This window comes from Meles meles, chromosome 12 (assembly GCF_922984935.1).
Source record: "Meles meles chromosome 12, mMelMel3.1 paternal haplotype, whole genome shotgun sequence".
NCBI classification, from domain to species: Eukaryota; Metazoa; Chordata; class Mammalia; order Carnivora; family Mustelidae; genus Meles; species Meles meles.
In genome coordinates, this window is record NC_060077.1 from 75,949,496 (window position 1) to 75,972,046 (window position 22,551).

At 38.4% G+C, this 22,551-nt stretch overlaps 2 protein-coding genes across 13 annotated transcripts in view; one reads left to right on the top strand and one right to left on the bottom strand.

Moving 5' to 3' along the window:
• Positions 1 to 13,546, top strand: part of RAB27B (RAB27B, member RAS oncogene family) — a 145,882-nt gene extending 132,336 nt beyond the window's left edge. For 3 of the 5 annotated variants that reach the window (XM_046025365.1, XM_046025363.1, XM_046025367.1), the window contains 3 exons: positions 2,262 to 2,365; positions 5,724 to 5,847; positions 7,370 to 13,546. In XM_046025365.1, the coding sequence (XP_045881321.1) occupies positions 2,262 to 2,365; positions 5,724 to 5,847; positions 7,370 to 7,559 (418 nt within the window). In that variant the 3' untranslated portion in view covers positions 7,560 to 13,546. The remainder of the gene's footprint in view (positions 1 to 2,261; positions 2,366 to 5,723; positions 5,848 to 7,369) is intronic. The other 2 variants (XR_006821058.1, XM_046025366.1) reach the window with 2 other exon arrangements.
• Positions 13,547 to 15,289: 1,743 nt separating this feature from the next.
• CCDC68 (coiled-coil domain containing 68) overlaps positions 15,290 to 22,551 on the bottom strand; it is a 55,965-nt gene continuing 48,703 nt past the window's right edge. For 4 of the 8 annotated variants that reach the window (XM_046024657.1, XM_046024656.1, XM_046024655.1 and 1 more), the window contains exon 14: positions 19,565 to 21,732. The gene's annotated coding sequence lies outside the window, so the exon portion shown is untranslated. Of the gene's footprint in view, positions 16,486 to 19,564; positions 21,733 to 22,551 lie in introns of those variants that run through there. The other 4 variants (XM_046024652.1, XM_046024651.1, XM_046024650.1 and 1 more) reach the window with 3 other exon arrangements.

A 22,551-nucleotide genomic window follows, 5' to 3' on the forward strand; every position in this document is an offset into this window, starting at 1 on the left:
GAAGATCAGCATGCCTGTGGGTATTCAGGGGAATGAAGCTGGATAGACGAGCAAGGGTCAGTTCACGCAGAGCCTGACAGTGTATTGAAGAGTTCAGTCATTATCTTAAGAGCAATGCAGTCATGCATCACCATTTAGATGTTTTTTAGCAGAGAGTTTTTATAGTCAGCAAGAAGGCATCAGTGAAGGGGAGGTTCCCAAGCAAAACTGGAGACAGGAAGACTGTTAAGACGACTGTTAAAGATACTCAGATGAAAGAGGATGGGCTCAAAACTAGAGTAGTTGGACAGAAATGAGAAGGTCAGGAGATGCTTGGTGATTGTATACAGCAGGTGAAGGAGAAGAATTCACCCCATGCTTGGTGATTGTATACAGCAGGTGAAGGAGAAGCCGTGGTCACCCCAATGATGGTGATGCATTGATAGAAGAAGAGATCAGAAGGAAGGGCCAGGTTGGGTTTAAACTCGTAAAGTTAGAGATGCCTCAGTTTCCTCCAATTGGACACAGCATGAAGAACAGGACAAATCTACACCTATTCATTCAACATATAGGTGACAAGTGAGCCAGAGAAGTAGATGAGATCACTCAGTGAACATACGTAGAGTAGGAATGGGTTGAGAGTAGAATGCCAAGGAAACCAAAGAATCCACAAATGGACTAAAATGGGAGACCAAATAGGAGCATATTGAGGATAGGAAGTGATAGTCTGTATTTCAAAGTTATGTGCTTTTCTAAAAACCCATTTCCAAATTCACTTCTGTTATCAGCATAACCCAAGGCTTCTCTGGTGCCTGTGTGGAGTCTCTGGTTTTGCCCATTCCTGCCATTGAGTGGATCTCAGCACACCTTCAATTTTACTGAAGAGTTTGGGGTGGAGGAGGTCAGAGCAGAGGAGAGGAAGTCTTTATACAACACACGACAGAGTATATTCTTTAAAATCCTCCAGTAGAGATGAATGTTCTTGCTTTCTGTCTCCAACTACTACGTCTCTCTGACCTTGTCTTGCTTCCCCTAATCATCCTCTCCTTCCTCCTTTTCCAGTGTTTTTCCCTCTTCCTCATGAGACATAGGTGCCAGACTAAAATTCAGCCTTATCCCCACAGTGTTTAGGAAAATATCTTCCCACCAATGTTGTTTTTTCCCTGTAAAAGAATCCCAGTTCCAGTTACTAACAAGTTGTGGTTTACTTTAAAAAATTTAATTTAATTTAATTTTGTGTGTGTGTTCCAAAATTCATTGTTTATGCACTACACCCAGTGCTCCATGCAATACGTGTCCTCCTTAATACCCACCACCAGGCTCACCCAACCCCCCACCCCCCTCCCCTCCAAAACCCTCAGATTGTTTTTCAGAGTCCATAATCTCTCATGGTTCTTCTTCCCCTCTAATTTCCCCCAACTCCTTTTTCCTCTCCATCTCCCCATGTCCTCTGTATTATTTCTTATGCTCCACAAATAAGCAAAACCATATGATAATTGACTCTCTCTGCTTGACTTATTTCACTCAGCATAATCTCCTCGAGTCCTGTCCGTGTTGATACAAAAGTTGGGTATTCATCCTTTCTGATGGCATGTTACTCCATTGTATACATGGACCATATCTTCTTTATCCATTCATCCATTGAAGGGCATCTTGGTTCCTTCCACAGTTTGGCGACCGTGGCCATTGCTACTATGAACATTGGGGTACAGATGGCCCTTCTTTTCACTACATCTGTATCTTTGGGGTAAATACCCAGTAGTGCAATTGCAGAGTCATAGGGTAGCTCTATTTTTAATTTCTTAAGGAATCTCCACACTGTTTTCCAAAGTTGTGGTTTTCTGCATGTAATCACAGGCATTCATTTTTAGGCTACCAAGGGCTGAGCTTTCTTCTAGGCACAGACAAGGGAGATTGAAGAGTATAAGCTAAAGTCTCCATTTGAAAGTAGCTTCCATTTCAATTATGGACCACAAGAAATCCATGAACCAACAAGAGAAAGAGTCCAAGGGACTGAGCAAGCCATCACGTGATTGAATGTTACAAACTGTGCGCATAAATGCTCTAGGCCATAAAACCAGGATGGGGTCCTAAGAAAGGTCTACAACCAGAAGCCTTTCCTTCACCTTTCAGCCATCTTTCTGCTCACTCTCTAATTCTGTAGGAGAATCCATGGGATGCCATGGGGATTTCACATTTCAAAGGGAAATAGTGTCTTATATACTGCCATCATTATGTCTATGGGCTAACTTCCAGAACTATCCATTGTGCTTTCTTGGCAGATTCCGGAGCCTCACCACTGCATTTTTCAGAGATGCCATGGGTTTCTTATTAATGTTTGATCTCACCAGTCAACAGAGCTTCTTAAATGTCAGAAACTGGATGAGTAAGTGGGACCAAGTCACTTGCGTTGGCCACTTTGGGCCCCAATAGCTCTATTTACTGCTTGCCTCCCAACATGGAACCAGATTAGGTTCCACAGATTAACCTTGGGATCCATGAGATTAGCATTTCCTGTGCCACCTGCATGTGGCTCACCAAAGGTGGTTTGGCGTGGAACTTTCCTTTGACACTCTTAGAAGAACCCTGCATAGCACCACCTATGCATGCGTGTGTGTGTGTGTGTGTGTGTGTGTGTGTGTGTTTGTGTATTCAAGGTCTTTATTATTGCAATTGAAAGGCTATTAATTCCACTTATCCAAAAAGTCTTAAAGGACTTGTTACAGCTGTGTGAGTTGCCACATCTAATCCAGAAAGGAGACAGAGAAGAGCAGCAGTGTTTTCTGAGGGGTTCACTGGCTCCAAAAAGTGTACCTTTGCACACGGGTTAACTAATGGATGAATTAACGGATGGGTTAATTGGGTGGGAAACTGCTCCAGAGCAGACCAGCTGCATGAAACAAGGTACAGTGTGTTGATCAACTCACACTGAAATTTTACATTTTTTGGGGGAAAAAAACCCGTTCAGATGTAAGGAAGACTTGAAATGAAAAATCTACACAATTTAGACATAAGGTAAAAGTAGCCTAATCAATTATTAAAGACAGATTGATAATAGTATTTGGAAAGTAGTATTTGATTCTTCTTTTCCAAAAATTGATGTAGCACTAAGGGAAATATTTCGTTTGCATTTTTATTACAAATAAGAATTTTAATCCTAATGGATATACAAGCAATCCTATGGACTGGTGATGGTTTGTCATTTCTAGATTTTGGGGGGCTATCTGTGGTCAGAGGGATTTTTTTTTTAAATATTGGGGCACCTGGGTGGCTCAGTCAGTTGGACATCTGACTCTTGATTTCATAAGCTCGGGGTTGTGGGATTGAGCTCCAAGTCGGGCTCCTCGCTCAGTGGAGAGTCTGCTTAAGATTCTCTCTCCTTCTGCCCCTCCCCCCCAAATAAATAAATCTTTAAAAACAAAACAAAACAAGAAAGACACTGGATCATGTTACTCCCCTGCTCAAAGTCCCTCTGGGACCTCCCAACTCACTTGGAATGAAATCCAGAATCCTTCACTCTGCTGTAAGGCCTTGGTGATCAGGACTTCGATTCCTGTGTAATTTACTCTTACTCTGTCCCAGCTCACTGGCCTCCTGCCAAACGTCTCTCCTGCTGTTCCCAGGACAAAAAGCACATTCCCTACTTTGTGGCTTTTGTACGTTCCAACTTTCTCCGCCTTGATGTCTCTTCTCCCATTTATGGAGTGTGATAGTTATCTCATCTCCTTCTAGGGTTTGTTCAAACCTTCCTCTTGGAAGAAGCCTTCCCTGACCACCTGTCTAAACCAGTATGCTTCAGGGCACCTGGGCAGCTCAGTTGGTTAAGCATCAGCCTTTGGCTCAGGTCATGATCCTGGGTCCTGGGTTCGAGTCCCACATTGGGCTCAGTGGGGAGTCTACTTCTCCATCTCCTTCTGCCCCTGCCCCCTGCTCGTGCTCTCTCTCAAATAAATAAATAAAGTCTTCAAAAAAATAAGTAAATTAGTATGTTTTGCTACTTTGTATCTCCTCAGTACACTTTATGTTCTCTTTTGTCATGCCACAATGTGACATTATATTACGTATTTCTTTGTTTACTTGTCCTTTGACTCTCTGCCACTAGAATGTGAGCTCTATGAAAGTGCAGACATTGTTGGCTTTGTTCCTTTGCAGTAACCCCAAACTGGGATTAGTGTCCGGCACAGGATATTCCAAAAATATGCATTTCTATTATATATTATTTATAATAAATACCTATAACTGCTTTCAACGTTCAGTAATATGGTTGCTACCATGGGGACAAATACCAACCAATTCTGACTTTCTTCATTGCTTCTCCAACTGGGTGTTTATCCTGGGATTTGTCTCTATTTCCTTTTATTATAGTATTTCTTTCTCTAAATTTTGGTGGTATTATTAGATTCTGAGGAGATAAAGAGATAATAAGATTATTAATAAGATTATTAGTTCTTTCAGAGAATGATTTGTTCATTTTTTTATAAAGCATATAAAATTCTTCCTTATTTTTATTTTTATACTTTATTTTATTTTTATTTAAAAAAAAAATCCAGAAGGATATTACTGGGCTTTAAGATAATTAATTGGCATGTCTCATGACACTTTAATTTTTAACACCCAAGTAATCAGTGTTAAGGTAAGCCTTGTCTTCCTCCTCGGCAGAGTTGCATACAGCATGCCTTGAGAGAGAAATTAAAGTAATCCTCGTAACTTCAGAAACGTAGGTTCACAGATTTCTTATCATTTCTTTCCTTCCTTCCTTCTTCCCTCCCTCCCTCAACCCTTCTTCAATCCTTCCTTCTTTTCTTCCCTCCTTCCCATTCTCCCTCCCTCTTTCTTCTCTCTTTTGCACAGTGTGTCCTGGAGAAAAGGAAAAACAAGCCATGTGTCTTAAAATTGTTTCTACATGAGGGACGCCTGGATGGCTCTGTTGCTAAACATTTGCCTTCAGCTCAGGTCATGATCCCAGGGCCCTGGGATAAAGCCCAGCATCGAGCTCCCTGCTAGGTGGGAGGCCTGCTTCTCCCTTTCCCATTGCCCCTGCTTGTGTTCTCTCTCTCTCTCTGTCAAAAAATAAATAAATAAATAATTAAAAAAAAAAAAAAGGTTTCTCCATGAATTTGGGGTGGTTCAGAAATGTTCTGTTCTAATAGATCATCACCTTGGACTTCAGGAGATAGAAATGTAGCTGCGTAGGGGTGCCTGGATGTCAGTCAGTTTAGCATCTGACTCTTGATCTCAGCTCAGGTCTTGATCTCAGGTTCATGGGTTCAAGCCCTGCATTGGGCTCTCTGTTGGGTGTGGAGCCCACTTTAAAAAAGAAAAAGTAGCAGCCTCTTAGAGGAAAGAGCAGACTTTCACACTTAAAATTCCTGTTTTCTTATCTCTACTTATACCTGAGGAACAAGGAGTCCAAAGCAGTATGTCCATCTCAGAGAGCATTTCCCCAGGTATACAAGGACACTGATAAGTGATCATAGGTGATTCATAGCCATCATTATGCATATTCACAATCTGCAACTTTTGAGGCGTCATCTTCATTCATTTTATAGACAAGGAAGCTGCAGTTGAGTGAACTTAAGTAGCTTGGCTAATATGATCTAACTAGCAAGCAGCCAAGTTGGAGGTGAACAATTAAATTAGGAATTTGAAGTAGGGAAAAAAGAAAAGGATTTCAGAGTACGAGCAATCATTTGACATTACTTGTTTATAACTAACGTGCTGGGTCTGTCTGCTCTCTTCCTAAGGCCAACTGCAAGCAAATGCTTATTGTGAAAATCCAGATATAGTATTAATTGGCAACAAAGCAGACCTGCCAGACCAGAGGGAAGTCAATGAAAGGCAAGCCCGGGAGCTGGCTGACAAATACGGGTAAGTCATTGACACAGACGTGTCATCTGACCTTGCCCACTGCTGCTTAGTAATGGAGCAGGAACACGAGGTTGATACTGGGCGGAATCCCCTTGAATCAGTAATGGCCCATGAATGAAAAAGATCTTTCAGGGGAATGTATGTGCTCTTTCAAATCAAGTCCTTACTAGTAATGGCAGCTAACATTTGCTGGATACTTAGTACGTGCTAATAACTGTCCCTAGCCTTTAACTCATTTAACCCCTCATAATCATATATAGGGGATCTAGGATCATCCCATTTTATATATGAAGAATTGAGGCATAGAAGGATTATGTGACTGATGGAAGGCCAGGTAGCTAGTAAGTAGCAGAGCTTGAATTCAACCCAGGAATTCTGAGATCAGAACTCATGATCTTCAACACGATAGTCTATGGCCTTCCCTCTAATAGCTCTAAAACTCTAAGAAATAATACCTGACCAGGACATAATATTATAGTCCTTATCCTAGCTGAGCCTAAATGGCAGATTAAAAAAAGAATTAAAACCCCCCTACAATGATTAATTGACTTCCAACACAGTCTTTACATTTTGGGTTTTTTTTTCTTTTTTTAAGATCTTATTTATTTGAGGGAAAGAGAATGAGAGAGAGAGAGAGAGAGAGCATAAGAGTGGGGAGGGTCAGAGGGAGAAGCAGACTCCCTGATGAGCAGGGAGCCCAATGTGGGGCTTGATCCTGGGATTCTGGGATCATGACCTGAGCCAAAGGCTGTTGCTTAACCAACTGAGCCACCCAGGCACCCTCAGACCTTAAATATTTTTTAAGATTTTATTTACTTACTTGACAGAGACAGAGATCACAAATAGGCAGAGAGGCAGGCAGAGAGAGAAGAGAAGGCAGGCTCCCTGCTGAGCAGAGAGCCCGGTGCGGGGCTTGATCCTGGACCCTGAGATCATGACCTTAGCCAAAGGCAGATGCTTAACCCTCTGAGCCACCCAGGCATCCCCCCCGCCACACACACACACACAACTTTGAATTTAAAGCAGTTTCATCATACCTGCCAATTTTTTACTAAAGAATTTTTCATGAGAGCTTTAAAAATGTGTAACTTTTGATTCCATATAAATACAGACTATTTATTTACATGCATCTCCTATTCAGGACCTGCTTAATTTCTAAGTCAAATTTCCAGAAAATTGATTAGAAGGGAAGCGATATCTTAATGGTAAAATTTATCACTAGTTTAGGTATTTCTACCCTCTTAAATCTTTTGTGAAACGGTGATAATGCCCTAGCTTCAAATTCCCAAGTACCTCCTATTTCCTTGTCCATAAAATTGTTATACCCATATGAGAAAGCAGCCCATCAATTTTTACTCACTGAGGGAAAACAAGATGCTTTCCAACTCAGTGGACAAGCCCATGATTATTTCACCATCTCTCAGCCAGTCATGTTTTTGCCTCTGTTCCTCATTTGTACATCTTCTTGTGTCTTTTCTGATTTCTTCCTCTGAAAAATAACATGTCACCTCTTCGTTGCAAGTATACCATATTTTGAAACGAGTGCTGCAACTGGCCAGAATGTGGAGAAAGCTGTGGAAACCCTTCTGGACTTAATCATGAAGCGAATGGAACAGTGTGTAGAGAAGACCCAAGTCCCCGACACAGTCAATGGTGGAGACTCGGGAAAGTTAGATGGGGAAAAACCAGCAGAGAAGAAATGCAGCTGCTAGACACTTCGGAAGAACTGATCATCAAAAACCCCACCCAAATATTACTTCCTAAAAACAGCGACAAACCACAAAATTGTTTTTGAGTAGACCATGCATAATGGCATGTCTTTCTTTTTCTGCCAGAAAAATCTATTTTAAGAAACCAGAATAGTCAACAGTGTTCAAAAGAATTGGCCAGTTGTCTCTGAGGCACCCTCCAAACAAGATCAGAGATTTCCTAATGTGCTCTCATGCACAATTTTGGTTTTTGTTTTTTTGTTTTGTTTTTGGTGAAGAAGATGAGTATATAAGAAAGTATTCAAGATGGTATCAGTGAGTTTTAAATCACAACAAAAATGACCATGTCACATGGGGGAAAGGAATAGGCCATTAAAGGGAGAATATAGAAAGATGATTTTTTTTTTTAAAGATTGGATTTACTTATGTAGAATTTGATTTGTACTTTAGTTTTGCATTCATGGGACATATTAGCTAAAAAATGGGTATACAATGAAGAATTCTAAATGGATCACTAATAATGACATTACTATGTCCACCCAACAAGCTGACTCAAGCACTGGTAAGGTTATGAGATTGTAGATCAGACTTCTGTTAAAATGTGGGAGATTGTATATTAATGTCATTTTTCTATTCTTAATAAATGGCTGATAGACAAGAACAGGACTGCGAATGACAAAGTACAAGAGTAATGGCCTAAGAGAAAAAGAAAGTATGAAAATATGGCATTTGGACAAATGAAATTAAATGTGTCTGTTACAGAAGTCTGGAAGAATCATTTAGCCAAATTTCCCTCAAGCTAATTAGAAGTTTGACATTATCAGTTGGGATTAAGAGAGTCTCCAAAGGTTTCCCTTTCCAACAAAATTTTGGAAATCGGTTCAGTGTTCAGTTTCACATTTCATTTTTCTTAGTAAATGGTCCCAAGGGGGAAATTAAAGATTGTCATTTATTAAATATGTCTTTAAAAATGCAGTCGAGGAAAAGTATTTAGCCTTAATTGTTTTTAGATAAAATATGTCGGTGATATGAAAACAAAAGTGACAAATCATTGTGGGTTTGTTTGTTTTTTTTTAATTTATAAAAGTACTGGAAACTCTAAATCACACCTCTACTCTCCACACCCACCCTGACTTTTGAATCAGTTGCAAAAGTTATTGTTGTGGCACTTTGTAGATCAACAACTTCAGGATGATGGATTGATTTTATGGTCACTCTTGAGTTTTCATGTCATTCATCACATAAAAATTAATGATACCTCATGCCGTATTACAATATATTTCACATTTGTTTTCATCTGCCTGAGGCAGAATACCCACATAGGAACTATATTTGGGGACAGGGCAGGAGTGGAGCAGTATCTTTTCTCCAAAAATTTGGTTAATCCCTTTATTTTTTCATATAAAACTGCCTTTTCTTTTTAAAAATCATTACAAAAGGATTTTCCATTGGTTTGTTCTTATTACAGTGCCTAAACTGATATTACATTGTTTTTTTAATCTTTGTTTTGATAAGCATAAGCAACTCCTATAAAATTGTTCTTTAAATATTTCAGTTTCATCAATAACAAAGGCATCATGCTTCAATTTCTCTTTTTATCATGACCATATAAGTTTGATAAGATGGTACTTCTTTCTATGAAATTTTGCATTGAACTTCATTTTTCCATACTCTGAGCATATTTTCAAATTATAAACATTAGAAAACCAAAACCCAAGCCCCCATTCTCTTTACCCTTGAACCTCTCTGTACAGTCTGCATCTGCAAAAAATATCGAATTCATATTAGGAACACAGATCCAAGGGATTGTCTACAGTGTTCTTACAAAATTCTCAGTGTGAAGTGCTCAGTTCCTCTGACTTCGGAAGCATGATGCCAGCTTCTAAGATTCATCGTGCCTGAGCCATGAGGATAAAAAGCTTTCAGCTAACACCTGAGATATTTTGACTGAAAGGAAAGTGAGCAGAAACACTCTTATCAATGCTGTAGCAAAATGTGGTAAACTTCTATGACTATTTAATCAACTCGCCTTTGGATTCAAATTGTGATGTCTCTGGCATTCCCATGATAGGGAATGCTGAGCCTTTATGAAATCCTAAAGGTATTCTATTTTGGACTTTTTTGTTTCTGCTCTTTTTCCAGTTCTATGACTGACTGACTGACTTTTGCCAAGATTCTGTCATTGCTAGTTATTTGACAAGCATTTATTTCAGGATCTATTTTAAGATCATTATTTGATAGCCATAGCATGAAGCAGAGAGTGATGATGCCTTTAATTATAGAATTCTGCCTATAAAAATAACAATTATTGGGCAACAATCTTAAGAGGCGTGAAATTTAAAGAAGACAAGAAAACTAATTTAAAGTTGTATTCTACTTATAAATAAATACTTGATCTGAGAAGATATTTTCTCCGTCAAGTTTGACATCTGATCCCAAATTCTATGTCACCATTACAGGAAATTCCTTTACTTGTTATCACAGAATTAATTTTTATGTAGAATTCATTTTACAGGTTCAAGCTGAGTTGGGAACATGAAGTATACAGACAGCTTTAAAGAATGGCATACCTCCTTTAGCCCAAAACAGCATGCATTTTTAGCCAAGATGTATCCTGTTATTTGTTATCTCCCAAATGCTTTGATAAACTATATTGTATTTGGGGGAAATATTTAAAATGTACATGCAATTCCTTTCTGATACAGAAATCATTTCTGGAGTGCTTACACTAGTTTGATGTTTACATTGCTCTAACACAGTGCCTCGAATACCTCTATGACCGAATTTGTCTCCAGCCACACAGCTCATTTCCTATTATATCCTATTTGAGGAAGGCCTCATCGAGACACTAATGCAGGTAAAGGCACTCTGATATCTTCAGCAAGGGGCCAGGATGTTATTAGAATCTGGAGATAATTACCACCATCTCCTGGTCTCCTAAGCCTCTCACAGAGTGGAGGTGGGCATTGCTTGAAACTCAACTGTGAGTGGGCACAAGGTTACCTTTTAATACAAAAAAAGAAAAATCCTTTGAAAAATGTACCAAAAAAATAGCTGAGAAAACACGTTTGTCTTGGTATGACAAGGGTCACAAGTCACGAATTGGCAGAGAAAATGCTAAATGGTAGGAACTGAACTTGTGGGTCTCTACATAAGTTTTAGAATTCTTGCAAGTCACCACTCGAGTTGATTTGCTATCATTTCCATAGTATCAGCTACACACTGCAAAACCTCAAAACCAGCATTTTCTGAAGTAAATATTTCATCTGTTGTTTTTCACCAGAAGGGCCATTCGATGTATCAGTAGGTGTCTTTGTTATGCTTTCTAGTATATGTTATGCTCTGCCAACCTGTACGGGTAAAATGAACTGGGCAAGAGTTTTAATCAAACCTTTCTTATCTCCTTTGTAAGAGAGAGAAGCTTGACCATAGAGAAGCACTGACTATATTAAACAATAAATTATTACAGCCAAAATATTCTATAAACTGTAAATTGAATCGCCTGGAAATCAACAAATGTGATGAAGCTCATATTTACACTCCTCAGCTAGAAAGAGAAGCAATATGTGTCACAGTGATTAGGTCTGCTGGAAACTCAGAACCAGTGTCCATGACACAAGATTATTCACTGTTCTGTATCTCTGTTCGCTTTAAAAGAAGGGTGCGTAGGCTTTCCCCAGTGTGCACCATACTAAAACATTGAGGGAAAATTCTCATCCACAAAGAATCTTGGAGTCATAATCTCAAACTTAAACTGGAAAGAGATAATATTGAACTTTCTGTTTTCCTAATATATTAACTCTTCAAAAGAGAGATCTGAGAGCTGATGTTAGCCAAAGGGAGGGAAAAGTTGTTTTCACCCTATACCACCAAGCTTTAAAGCATTAAAAAAAGGCTAGTGTATGTGAATATTTTAGGGAAACCTTTATGATCTCTAAAGATGCCAAGATGCTGTCTATATCTGAAAAAGCTGTCTGAGAAGTCACCAAAAACTGTATTTTCTTCTTCCTCTTTGACCAATATGATATAAATTTATTTCTGGGGAGAGTGCAGAGTTCTTAAACATCGCCAAGTAGAAATAGAGTATTATCTGAGATGAAGGTTGTTTCAATGCTTTATAAACCCATGAAGATATATGTCTCATAAAGTAGGACTGATAAAAATCATTGTTACAAATCTAGGGAATTTTAGGAATTTATTGCCTTAGAATTACTGGGTGGAGATCTAACCATGATGACATTGCTGAGGAAGAGCTATAAAGAGGTTAGAGTTCAATGTTGTCTGAATAGTGCTCTTAAATAGTGCAGACACAGAGAAGACCTTTGAGTCTGATTTTTAGGTAGACAGTGGAAAAGAATGAGTAACCAGAGGAATTTTTGTACTTTGATCCAAGGCAAATTTTTATCTGTCATTTTAATCTATCAAGTGGAAGTTTATGCCCTTAGAACTAAGCTAATAAACACATTTAAACACCAAGTATTTCATTAGTGGCATCAAAATGTGGGAAACTTTGAAATACGTTGTTTGCTCTATTTGAATTTAATTTTCTCATAAATTGCTCTTTGACTAATTTTTCAAGGAGCAGAATCACAAAGATGCTTCTCTACAGATCTCCTTTTACCAACAGTGTGTTGGTTGAGATATTTTCTAGCTTCCCATAGAGAAAGAACACAAAACAAGCAAAAACATTAGCAACAAAATAGTGGGGTTATTTAAAAGGGTGTCAGCTTTTGAAGAATAAAATATACAAAGGAATCATCTTTGGATTGAGTCATTTGAACTAGTTTCTCGGTTCCTTTTCTTTCCAACAGGTCTTGGAAATCATGGCTAATATCCCTCAGCTGACTTAGTCTTAAAGCCTCATTAGCAAATTTTGTAGAAGCAGGCATGTCTGTCTTTTACCTAATGGATCCTTTATTTAATCAATGGCTCTTGTCCATATGTCCGCTGGAACCTCAAAATGATATCTGTCCTTAGTAAAGTATTAACATATTCTTGTATTTACTCTTTTATTCTCTGGGTTATTTTTCCAAATGCTCTTTGAGAGGAGGCTCAGTATTATGGAAAGGAAAGTGGCCAGAAAGAACAATTTGGGGACCATGAGCATGTCATGAATAAGAGTGACTTCTCAGAGGGAGTGTATAAACCCTGCGTGCCCCATAGGGTTCATATCAGGCTCAAAGGAGAATCTAAGAAATGGGTTTGTAAATTATGTTCCATTTCATAAACAGGCACTATTATCATAAGCTAAGCATAACAAAAAATTACAGTAATTAACACCACTTGTGAGAAGAAATGACCTAGCAGGGACAAAACACTAATTTTAGTAGTGGGTGCTGGAAGCAATCAATGGTTAAGCAGCTTGAGATCATTGTACTTGATTAAAAATGTTTAATATATCTCAAGTTATTGAAAAAATACGAGTTCTATTTTATTTTATACGTCATCTGGTATTTCTTCCAAGGAGTCCAATTGCATTCTAGATAGTATATTAATTACATCTTGGTCAAATCCTCCTTGTACAAGTAGGGCTTTTGTGTCCATCGCCTTGTAAAAGATTCCGACTGCATCTGAAATTGCCTAAGAGAAATCAGTTATCCTGCTCAATGTGTTAAATATAGACAATGTTCTAACAGAACACTGAAGTGCTTCATGTATTCCAACGGTCTACCTTTAAGTGATATTACTCTCATTTTTAGGCTAAGCACTTTGGATTGTTTTGTCTTGTCGTCCCCACAGGTCTGTTCTGTCTAGTGCCATGAATGTAAATGAAAACCTTCAACATGGAGTTCTGTGTGTCCCCGAGTAGACTGTGGCGCCCGACAAACACCGTTAGATCATTATTTTGTTGTACCAAAGTTCTAGTGGCTTCAGAAATCATAGCATCCAATGATTTTGTGGTGTCTGGGTTTGAATGCTGTGGTGGCGAACTGTATTCAGTGATTGTTTATGCACATTTTTCAGTAATAAAAATGCATTTTTATCAATTATTTTGTGGACTCAAAGCAAACTTATTTTTGTGCCGAAGCTGAATGTTAAATCGGTTTCAACATGGAACTTGTTTCCCATTTAAAATGGTATCCTTTAGGAACTCGGAAATAGGAAGTGACTTGGATTTAGCCAAGTGATTTTTATCCATCTGTCTAAAAACTTTCATTTATTATTTGTTTAAAGACTGGGTTTTGCAAGGAAAATGTTCTAGTAATTTTGAAGGATCCATGTGTAAAATTAGCAGTTAACATGTTGAAGTATTCTATGACGCATAAGCACCTCAGTATATTATAACCTTTTTCTTCCTCATCATAAAATGCTGAGGCAGGTGATGGTAACTTCCTTAGTCCCAGGCTGGTGAAAGGACTGATGTTCAAGACCAGTTGAAGACCACGGCCATACAGCTTCCTTTTAAATGTTCCTTTGCAAAAGCTGCCTTGTTCCCAGTGTTGTTCTCATTCCATATGTTAGTTAGATAGTCTTTGCCAAGATAATGATGAGTTTTAAATTTAAAGATAAACAACTCTCCCACTGCAAGCAAATAAATCCTTGGCACCATGCTTTCCACTTGACTCCCTGGTAGCAATAATGCTCTTCCACAGAGGCAGAGCCTTTGCCCCCCGGCTTCATCTTAATCTTAAATAATTTATGACAAGTCATTAAGGACTTGCTTTTTTAGCAAGTGTTTTATAGGATTTTTCAAATAGTCATAGCATGCTCCATTTGGGGGGGAGGGGAGAGTTGATCTTGACATTCATTGTCTTTAACGAGGAAAAGAGAAACTTCTAAAAAACTGTATGTAGGGGCGCCTGGGTGACTTAGTCATTAAGTGTCTGCCTTCGGCTCAGGTCATGATCACATGGATCGGGCCTCACATGGGGCTCCCTGCTCCGTGGGAAACCTGCTTCTCCTTCTCCCACTCCCCCGCTTGTGTTCCCTCTCTCGCCGTGTCTCTCTATCAAATAAATAAATAAAATATTTTAAAAAACTGTATGTAAGGTACTGGATTGTTCACTCTCTCATACCAAGAACAATTTCATTTCTAATATAAAATTTTAATTCTGGGGGTGCCTGCGTGGCTCAGTTGGTTAAGTATCCCACGCTTGGTTTTGGTTCAGGTCATGACCAGGGTCCTGGGATGGAGCCCCTCATCATGTTCTGCTCACTGGGGAATCTGCCACCCCTTTCCTTCTCCCTCTGCCACTTACCATGCTCGTCGTATCTCTCTCTCTCTCAAATAAATAAATCTTTTTAAAAAATAAATAAAGGGGAACCTGGGTCCCTCAGTTGATTAAACAGCTGCCTTCTGCTGAGGTCATGATCCCAGGGTCCTGGGATGGAGCCCACATCGGGCTCCCTGCTCAGCGAAGAGCCTGTTTCTCCCTCTGTCTGCCGCTCTGCCTACTTGCATTCTGTCAAATAAATAAATAATATCTTAAAAAAAAACCCTAAAAATTTTTTAAATTAAAATTAAAATAAAAGTATCATTCTAAGAATGTGAGCATTGTTCTTCTGTTAGAAACTCATTTAGGTGACTTATGTTATGCTTTACAAAGCCAACATGCAAATTAGAATTTGACTAAGATGATAGTATAGGTATTAGAAATGTTTCGTGATAATAATCAGATTGTTAAAATTATCAAAGCTTGAAATCATTTATGTAGGTCTCTGAGAAAATGACTCTTCTTTACCAAAAAGATTAAAAAAAAAAAAAAGCAGCAGCCTGGTTAACAGCAGACAACTTCAATCTGTTTGCCTGAGTCTCCAGAGAAATTTATAACCTGACTCATTCACTGATTTAAAAAAAAAAAAGCAGCAGCAGCAACAGAAGGAATGATTTGGAGTCGTGCTAGCTAGTTATTGGATTATGAATACACATTACCTAACTTCATGGACCCTCTTCTCCTCCCTTGACTCCAAGGGCACTTCCTCATGAGTCCTCTAGGCCAAGAGCATAAAGTCAAAAAATAAGACCACTTGGCTGAACCTCTTGAGAGTGTTCCCTTTGCTGTGCCTTCCAGAAAACATGGGCTTTCTCAGTGTGTTAGGAAAACATGGACAAACAAGAACTGAGATACGGATTCCTAAAACTCATCAGCTTACCGCTGCTCAGAATTCAAAGAACTGGAAGGATAATTTATTATTCAGATAAGAGGAATGATTTATACAAAGGACACGTGAAAGAACGTGTTGCATGGAAAATGATTTAGACAATATTGGGACTTCTTCTCCAGCTGCCAGTGCAGCTGCGTTGATGTCCCGGCTATTCTGGGACACACCTGGTCTGCCTGTCCTCTGGAGCTGGTGCACCTGTGCTTGCTTCTTCCTGAATCCCTCCTCCGCCAAATAACACCACCTTTGGTCACTTTCCTAGCCTCTTCCTGTCTTTGCTTAAATGTTATCTTTAAAGAGAGAGGTTTTATTTAAAATATCTATCCTGGGACTCCTGGGGGGCTCAGTCTATTAATCGTCTGCCTTTGGCTCAGGTCATGATCCCAAGGTACTGGGATTGAGCCTCGAAATGGGCACCTTGCTCAAGCAGGGAGTCTGCTTCTCTCTCTGCCTGGTGCTCCCCCGGTTTGTGCTGTCCTTCTCTCTGACAAATAAATAGAATCTTTTTAAAAAATGACTATCCTATTTAAATTACCAATCCATAGTTACATTTAAAATTATCACCCAGTTTAAAATTGCAACCACAAGACCTCCCCCCCTGGTAACTCCTGACCCCTGTGATCTGCTTTATTTTTCTTTACTGTTCATGGGATGTCTCTGACTTTATTATGGTTTTTTTTTTTTGTCCCTAGAATATATTTACATGAAGGTAGAGATTTTTCCTTTTTCTTTTGTCCCTGACACATGCATGTCCTCTTCTTTCTCTACTGTCATAGCCCTGGCATCTAGAACAGTGCCTGGCAAACAGAGGGCGCTCAATAAATATCTGTTGAAAGAAAAAAAAAATGAATGAATCTTATGTGAGAAACTAACGGAGTGGTTAAAGAATAACATAGCATTAACTCAAATTTTTTTTTACTACTTTCTTTTTACTAATTTTTTTACTATTTTTTTACTACTTTATTGAAGTAAATATTCAAATTGTACAAGGTATTGATTTTTGTCATGGAACACATCCATGACATTGCCAATATCAACACACCAAATGTGTCTACTCTCTCTGTTTCTCTGTACTCCCATGCAACTCCCATGGGAGTACTCCCATGTAAATCTTTCTCTCTGCTCGTGTCCCCAGGCATACACTGATTTGCTGTCACTGCGGAAACACACAGTATGTCCGCTCTCTTTTTACTCTAGATTCTTCCACTAAGTCTAAAGATTTGAAGTTTATCCACTGTTGTATATATTTGTTTGTGCTTTTTGTTTCTTTTTATTGAGTTATAGTCCAACACATAGATGTACATTTTATTTACCTGTTCACCTGTTAATGGATATCTGTTTTTAGTGTTTGGGTACTACAAAAAAGGTGCAATGAAAATTCAGATACACATTTTTATGTGGTCAAAAGCTATTGTTTCTCTTGGGTAAAAAAACCCAAAGAATGGAGTGGCTAAGTCATATGGCAGATGTATATTTAACTTCTAAAGAAATGGGGGCGCCTGGGTGGCTCAGTGGTTTAAGTCGCTGCCTTCGGCTCAGGTCATGATCTCAGGGTCCTGGGATCGAGTCCCACATCGGGCTCTCTGCCCGGCGGGGAGCCTGCTTCCCTCTCACTCTCTCTGCCTGCCTCTCTGCCTACTTATGATCTCTCTCTGTCAAATAAATACATAAAATCTTTAAAAAAAAAAAAAAGACATATTTCCCGAAGTACTTGTACTATTTTTGCGTTCCCGCCTTTAGCATATGATTTTGTTGCTCCACATACTCCATAAGACCATTCTTTTTATTTTAGCTGTTCTAGTGGTGTTTTCTGTGCTTATTTCTTAGGGCTTCTCATTTGTATTCTCCTGATAACTAATGGATTAAGCATCTTTTTATGTGTCTTTGTATTTGTCTATCTTGTTTTATGAAGTGACTCTCCAAACATTTTTGCCAATATTTTTTATTGGTTTGTCTTCTCATTATGTTGTAAAAGTTCTTTAAATATTTGGAACACAAATCCTATACATGTGCATATTTTCACCCATTCTGTAGTTGCTTTTTTTTTTTTAAGATTTATTTATTTATTTGACACAGAGAGATCACAAGCAGGCAGACAGGCAGGCAGAGAGAGAGAGAGAGAGGAAAGCAGGCTCCCTGCTGAGCAGAGAGCCCGATGCAGGACTCAATCCCAGGACCCTGAGATCATGACCTGAGCCGAAGGCAGTGGCTTAACCCACTGAGCCACCCAGGCGCCCTCTGTAGTTGCTTTTTTAAAAATTTGTTTAGTGGTATCTTTCTTTTCTTTTCTTTTTTTTTTTTTTTAAAGATTTTTTAATTTATTTATTTGACAGGCAGAGATCATAAGCAGGCATAGAGGCAGGCAGAGAGAGAGGAAGGGAAGCAGGCTCCCCGCTGAGCAGAGAGCCTGATGCGGAGCTCGATCCCAAGACCCTGAGATCATGACCTGAGCTGAAGGCAGAGGCTTTAACCAACTGAGCCACCCAGGCGCCCCTAGTGGTGTCTTTCAAAGAGCAAAGTATTTGAATTTTAATCAAGTCCAATTATCAATTTTTTTCTTTTATGGTGTATTCTTTGTGTACTATTTAAGTATCTTGCCTACCTTATCTTCACCTAGAAATTTTATAGTTTTAGCTTTATATTTAGGCATATTGTCCATTTAGGTTAATTATTATATATTGTGTGAGATAAGAATTGATATGAATTTTATTTCACATGCAGCACCATTTAGGAGAATTTCCTGCCTCCTTTCAATGGCCTTGTCACCTTTGTCAAAAATCAATCACGTATATTTATGGATTCTCCTTTCTATTCACTTATATATCGGTCTATGTTTTCAGCAATCCCAAACTGTTAATATGTTGGGTTTTGTATTTTGACTTTGTGATCTGTGACCTTGTTGATTTTACTTATTAGTTCTAGTAGCTGCTTGGCAGATTCATTGACGTTTTCTACATCAACAGTTATATGAGCAACAATAATGGACAGTTTTACTTTTCCTTTCCAATCTGTGTGCCTTTTCTCCCTTTTTCTTTTTCTTGACATATTCCAATGGCCAGGACTTACAATATAATGTTTAAGAAAAGTGGTGAGAGGGGTGCCTGGGTGGCTCAGTGGGATAAAGCCTCTGCCTTCGGCTCCGGTCATGATCCCAGGGTCCTGGGCTCGAGCCCCACATTGGGCTCTCTGCTCAGCAGGGAACCTGCTTCCTCCTCTCTCTCTCTGCCTACTTGTAATCTCTGTCTGTCAAATAAATAAATAAAATCTTAAAAAAAAATCCAAACATTTCAAAAAATTTTTTAAAAAAGTGGTGAGAGCAAGCATCTTACCATTAGTTTTTCATCATTAGTTATATTTACTGAAGGCTTTTTTGTAAATGCTCTTTATCAGAATGGTAAAATTTCTTATTCCCAGATTGCTAAGTTTTTATTATGAATGAGTGCTGAATTTTGTCAAATACTTTCCTTCACTTATTAAAACAATTACATAGCTTTTATTCTTTGTGTATATGGTTAATTATATTGATTGAGTTTCAAGTGATAAACCAACCTTGCATGCCTAGAATAAATCCCAATTTTCTGAAATTCTAGTTCAATTTTTATCACTTATAAGTATATATTTTAATAATAACAAAGAAATTAGACATGATTATTTAAATATTTGCTGCATCTTTAATATTTCCCACTAAAAAAAATTAATAAAGTAAGGAAGTAAAGAAGGAAGGAAGTGGGGAGAATGATAATGATGACTTTAGTTGAAGGAATTTTCAGTTCTTTTTTTTTAAAGATTTTATTTATTTATTCGACAGACAGAGATCACAAGTAGGCAGAGAGGCAGGCAGAGAGAGAGAGGAGGAAGCAGGCTCCCTGCTGAGCAGAGAGCCCCATGTGGGCTCGATCCCAGGACCCTGGGATCATGACCTGAAACGAAGGTAGAGGCTTTAACCTACTGAGCCACCCAGGCACCCCAGGAATTTTCAGTTCTTGATGGACTGGGTCCCTACTTCCATATTGATGAGGATTCTAGAATTATTCCCAGCTCAGAGGAGAGGTGAAGATTTTCAAAATAAAGAAATAAGAAAATGTTTGAGGGGTGTGTGTAATTTTATAATAATGCTGCTATTTTTTCAGATTCAGAATAAAAACTTAATAGATTACTTTTTCCATCAATTTGGATCCAGGGAAAATCAAGAGAAAAATTCAGGGAGCTATCTAAATTTAGCAAAACAATCCATTGGCAAAAACAATCTATTTATGAAGGGTTATAATGTCATGAACAATCAAATAAAAATGACTTAATCCACATATGCATAATAATTTTAATGTAAAAAGAAATAAGAACAAAAAATAAAATATGGTATCGATTTCTTTACTGTAAGGCATACCATAAGCAATTATTCAAAAGATATATGTATTATACCAATTGTTTAGACATTTCTTTTTGTTGTTGTTTAAACATTTCTTAATGATAATTTGTAACAATATATAATCAAAGTGAACTAAATTTCTTTTTATCTCCCACCTTCCTGTATTCACTTCCAGGTCCACCTCAGACCTTATTTAATATATAGATTCGTGCAATTATTAGACTACAGTTGAACTGGTGTTCCTTTTCCTGTATATCTTGTGTGGTACTACTTTTAGGTTAATGTTTTTTATTCCCCACTGTGATCATTTGTTTTATTGCTCAGAAATATGTATTCAAAAAACATTCCAAGTGATAAAAACTGAAACAATAAAGATATAGGACATAATCCACATATGACAAATAAATGATACTGCTGATGTTACCAAAAAGATACTTTTGTATTTGAAGAGTCTAGACATTTTTTAAGCTTCTGAAACTGCTTGTTCTTATTCTTAGGAAATCCAAAGACCATTCCAGGGTGAACGTGGAGAACACATGACCAGTCCTATCACATCCAACTAAATTAAATCCAACAGTGTCTTCCCATTTTTGACTCTAGAATACATTATTCTAATGAGAATCATTCTAGTTGTTAGGTCAGTCATATGGATCCATTCCAAACTCTCATATTTATTACTATCCAGCATGGTGATTAGAGTATGAGAGGAACCCTAAGTGGTCTTCAGGTGAAAGGTGAATTTGCTTACCACACCACAAATACTTGACAGAGTTCATGACCTCAATGCCCCTACAAATGTGCCTGAAAACATACTACCAAAAAATCTTCCATGTGGCATAGATCATGATGATAAATATAGAATTAGAAGATTTTTAGCAGGGACATTTTTCTGAACTGAGTTCTCATGAGGGCAATCCAACAGGTGAAAGGCCAACTTAATTGCAGCAAAATATTTACTTTATGAGTCAAGGTTGTTTCTGACTGTCATTCATGGGATAATGCATACAGCCAACAAGGAAGCTGTGCTTGTTAAAAGTAGCAAAAGAGAGGTATTTCCATTGTGTGGCAATACCTCAGACCACCATGTGAGCAGATAGAAGGACTACTGATGGCCAAGTCAGAGGTGCAAATCCTTGCTCCATTATTAGCAGCACGGAAAGTCCTGGACTTCACAGGATCCACCCTTGGAAGATGGGGTAATAATATGACCTACTTTTGAGGCCTGTTGGGAAGATTGAAGTAATTAGTACAGGTTAAGTACTTAGAATTTTTCCTGGTATAAGAACTGTGCCATAAATGTTATTCAACAACTACACTTGAAAAACCAACAAACAATAAAACGTGAAGCATGAAATGCACACATATAGTTATGCAACATTTCAAGGATTACAGTACTTTGATGAATTTATAAATACATTACTTTATCTCATTTGTATGTATTTTTAAATATTTCATAGATAATACTGCTATTTCACATTCTACATTGAAAGGCTTCCAGCATCTTTCCTGAGAAAAAGTTGACAGTCATATGCCCGAGAGGATGATCAAAAGGCTTACAAGTAATTCACCCTTCGGTGGGGGGCTAAGGCTGCCCATTATTCCTTTAGTTCAAGGGTTTTCTCTTCTGAATGTCAGCATTTTTGCATTTCGGCAAATCAGAGTCTGGTGTTCCTCATAGCAATCACAGACTTCACCTGTGATGAATGCCTGTTATCAAAATGTAAATACACTTTCACAAAAGCACTGGACATTTAATTCCAATTCATGAATTCAGCATCTTCCTGGCTGCAGACAGTAGCCACTATTCCTCTCAACCCGGAATATACACATTTTTCTGAGGAATGAGCTGACAGCATTGTGCTTCTATTCTTCCCTCCAAATAATTGCGTAGATAATATAATGAATCTTGAAAAGAAAATTAGTCACGAAGCCAGAGTCACAAGCTCCATTTCTTTGTACTTATTTGTGGGTTGTCTCCAGAAACCAATTTTCAATCCCAATTGAAGAGCAATGGCTTCCTAAGGTGTGGTGAGATGCCATGATTCTTAGCTTTGGAGGGTTATGTGGGTTGGGGAATTCGCTAAAAAGAACCTACTCCTTCTCCTGTCCATAATGCAGTAGAGAGTAACTCTCCCATGAACACTGGGTCAGGAGATGAATTTATAAATTCACATTGAGAAATTTTTTATTATCCAAGGCTAACTTTAAAATGTATCATTTACTCAGACACACATACACTCTTCCATTTCTATACATAAAAACCACTGTCAAAAAGTCATCATTGACACGGGCGCCTGGGTGGCTCAGCGGGTTAAAGCCTCTGCCTTCGGCTCAGGTCATGATCCCAGGGTCCTGGGATCGAGCTCCGCATCGGGCTCTCTGCTTGGCTGGGAGCCTGCTTCCTCCTCTCTCTCTCTCTGCCTGCCTCTCTGCCTGCCTCTTTGCCTACTTGCCTACTTGTAATCTCTATCTGTCAAATAAATAAATCTTGAAAAAAAAAAAAGTCATCATTGACAACCTTAAACC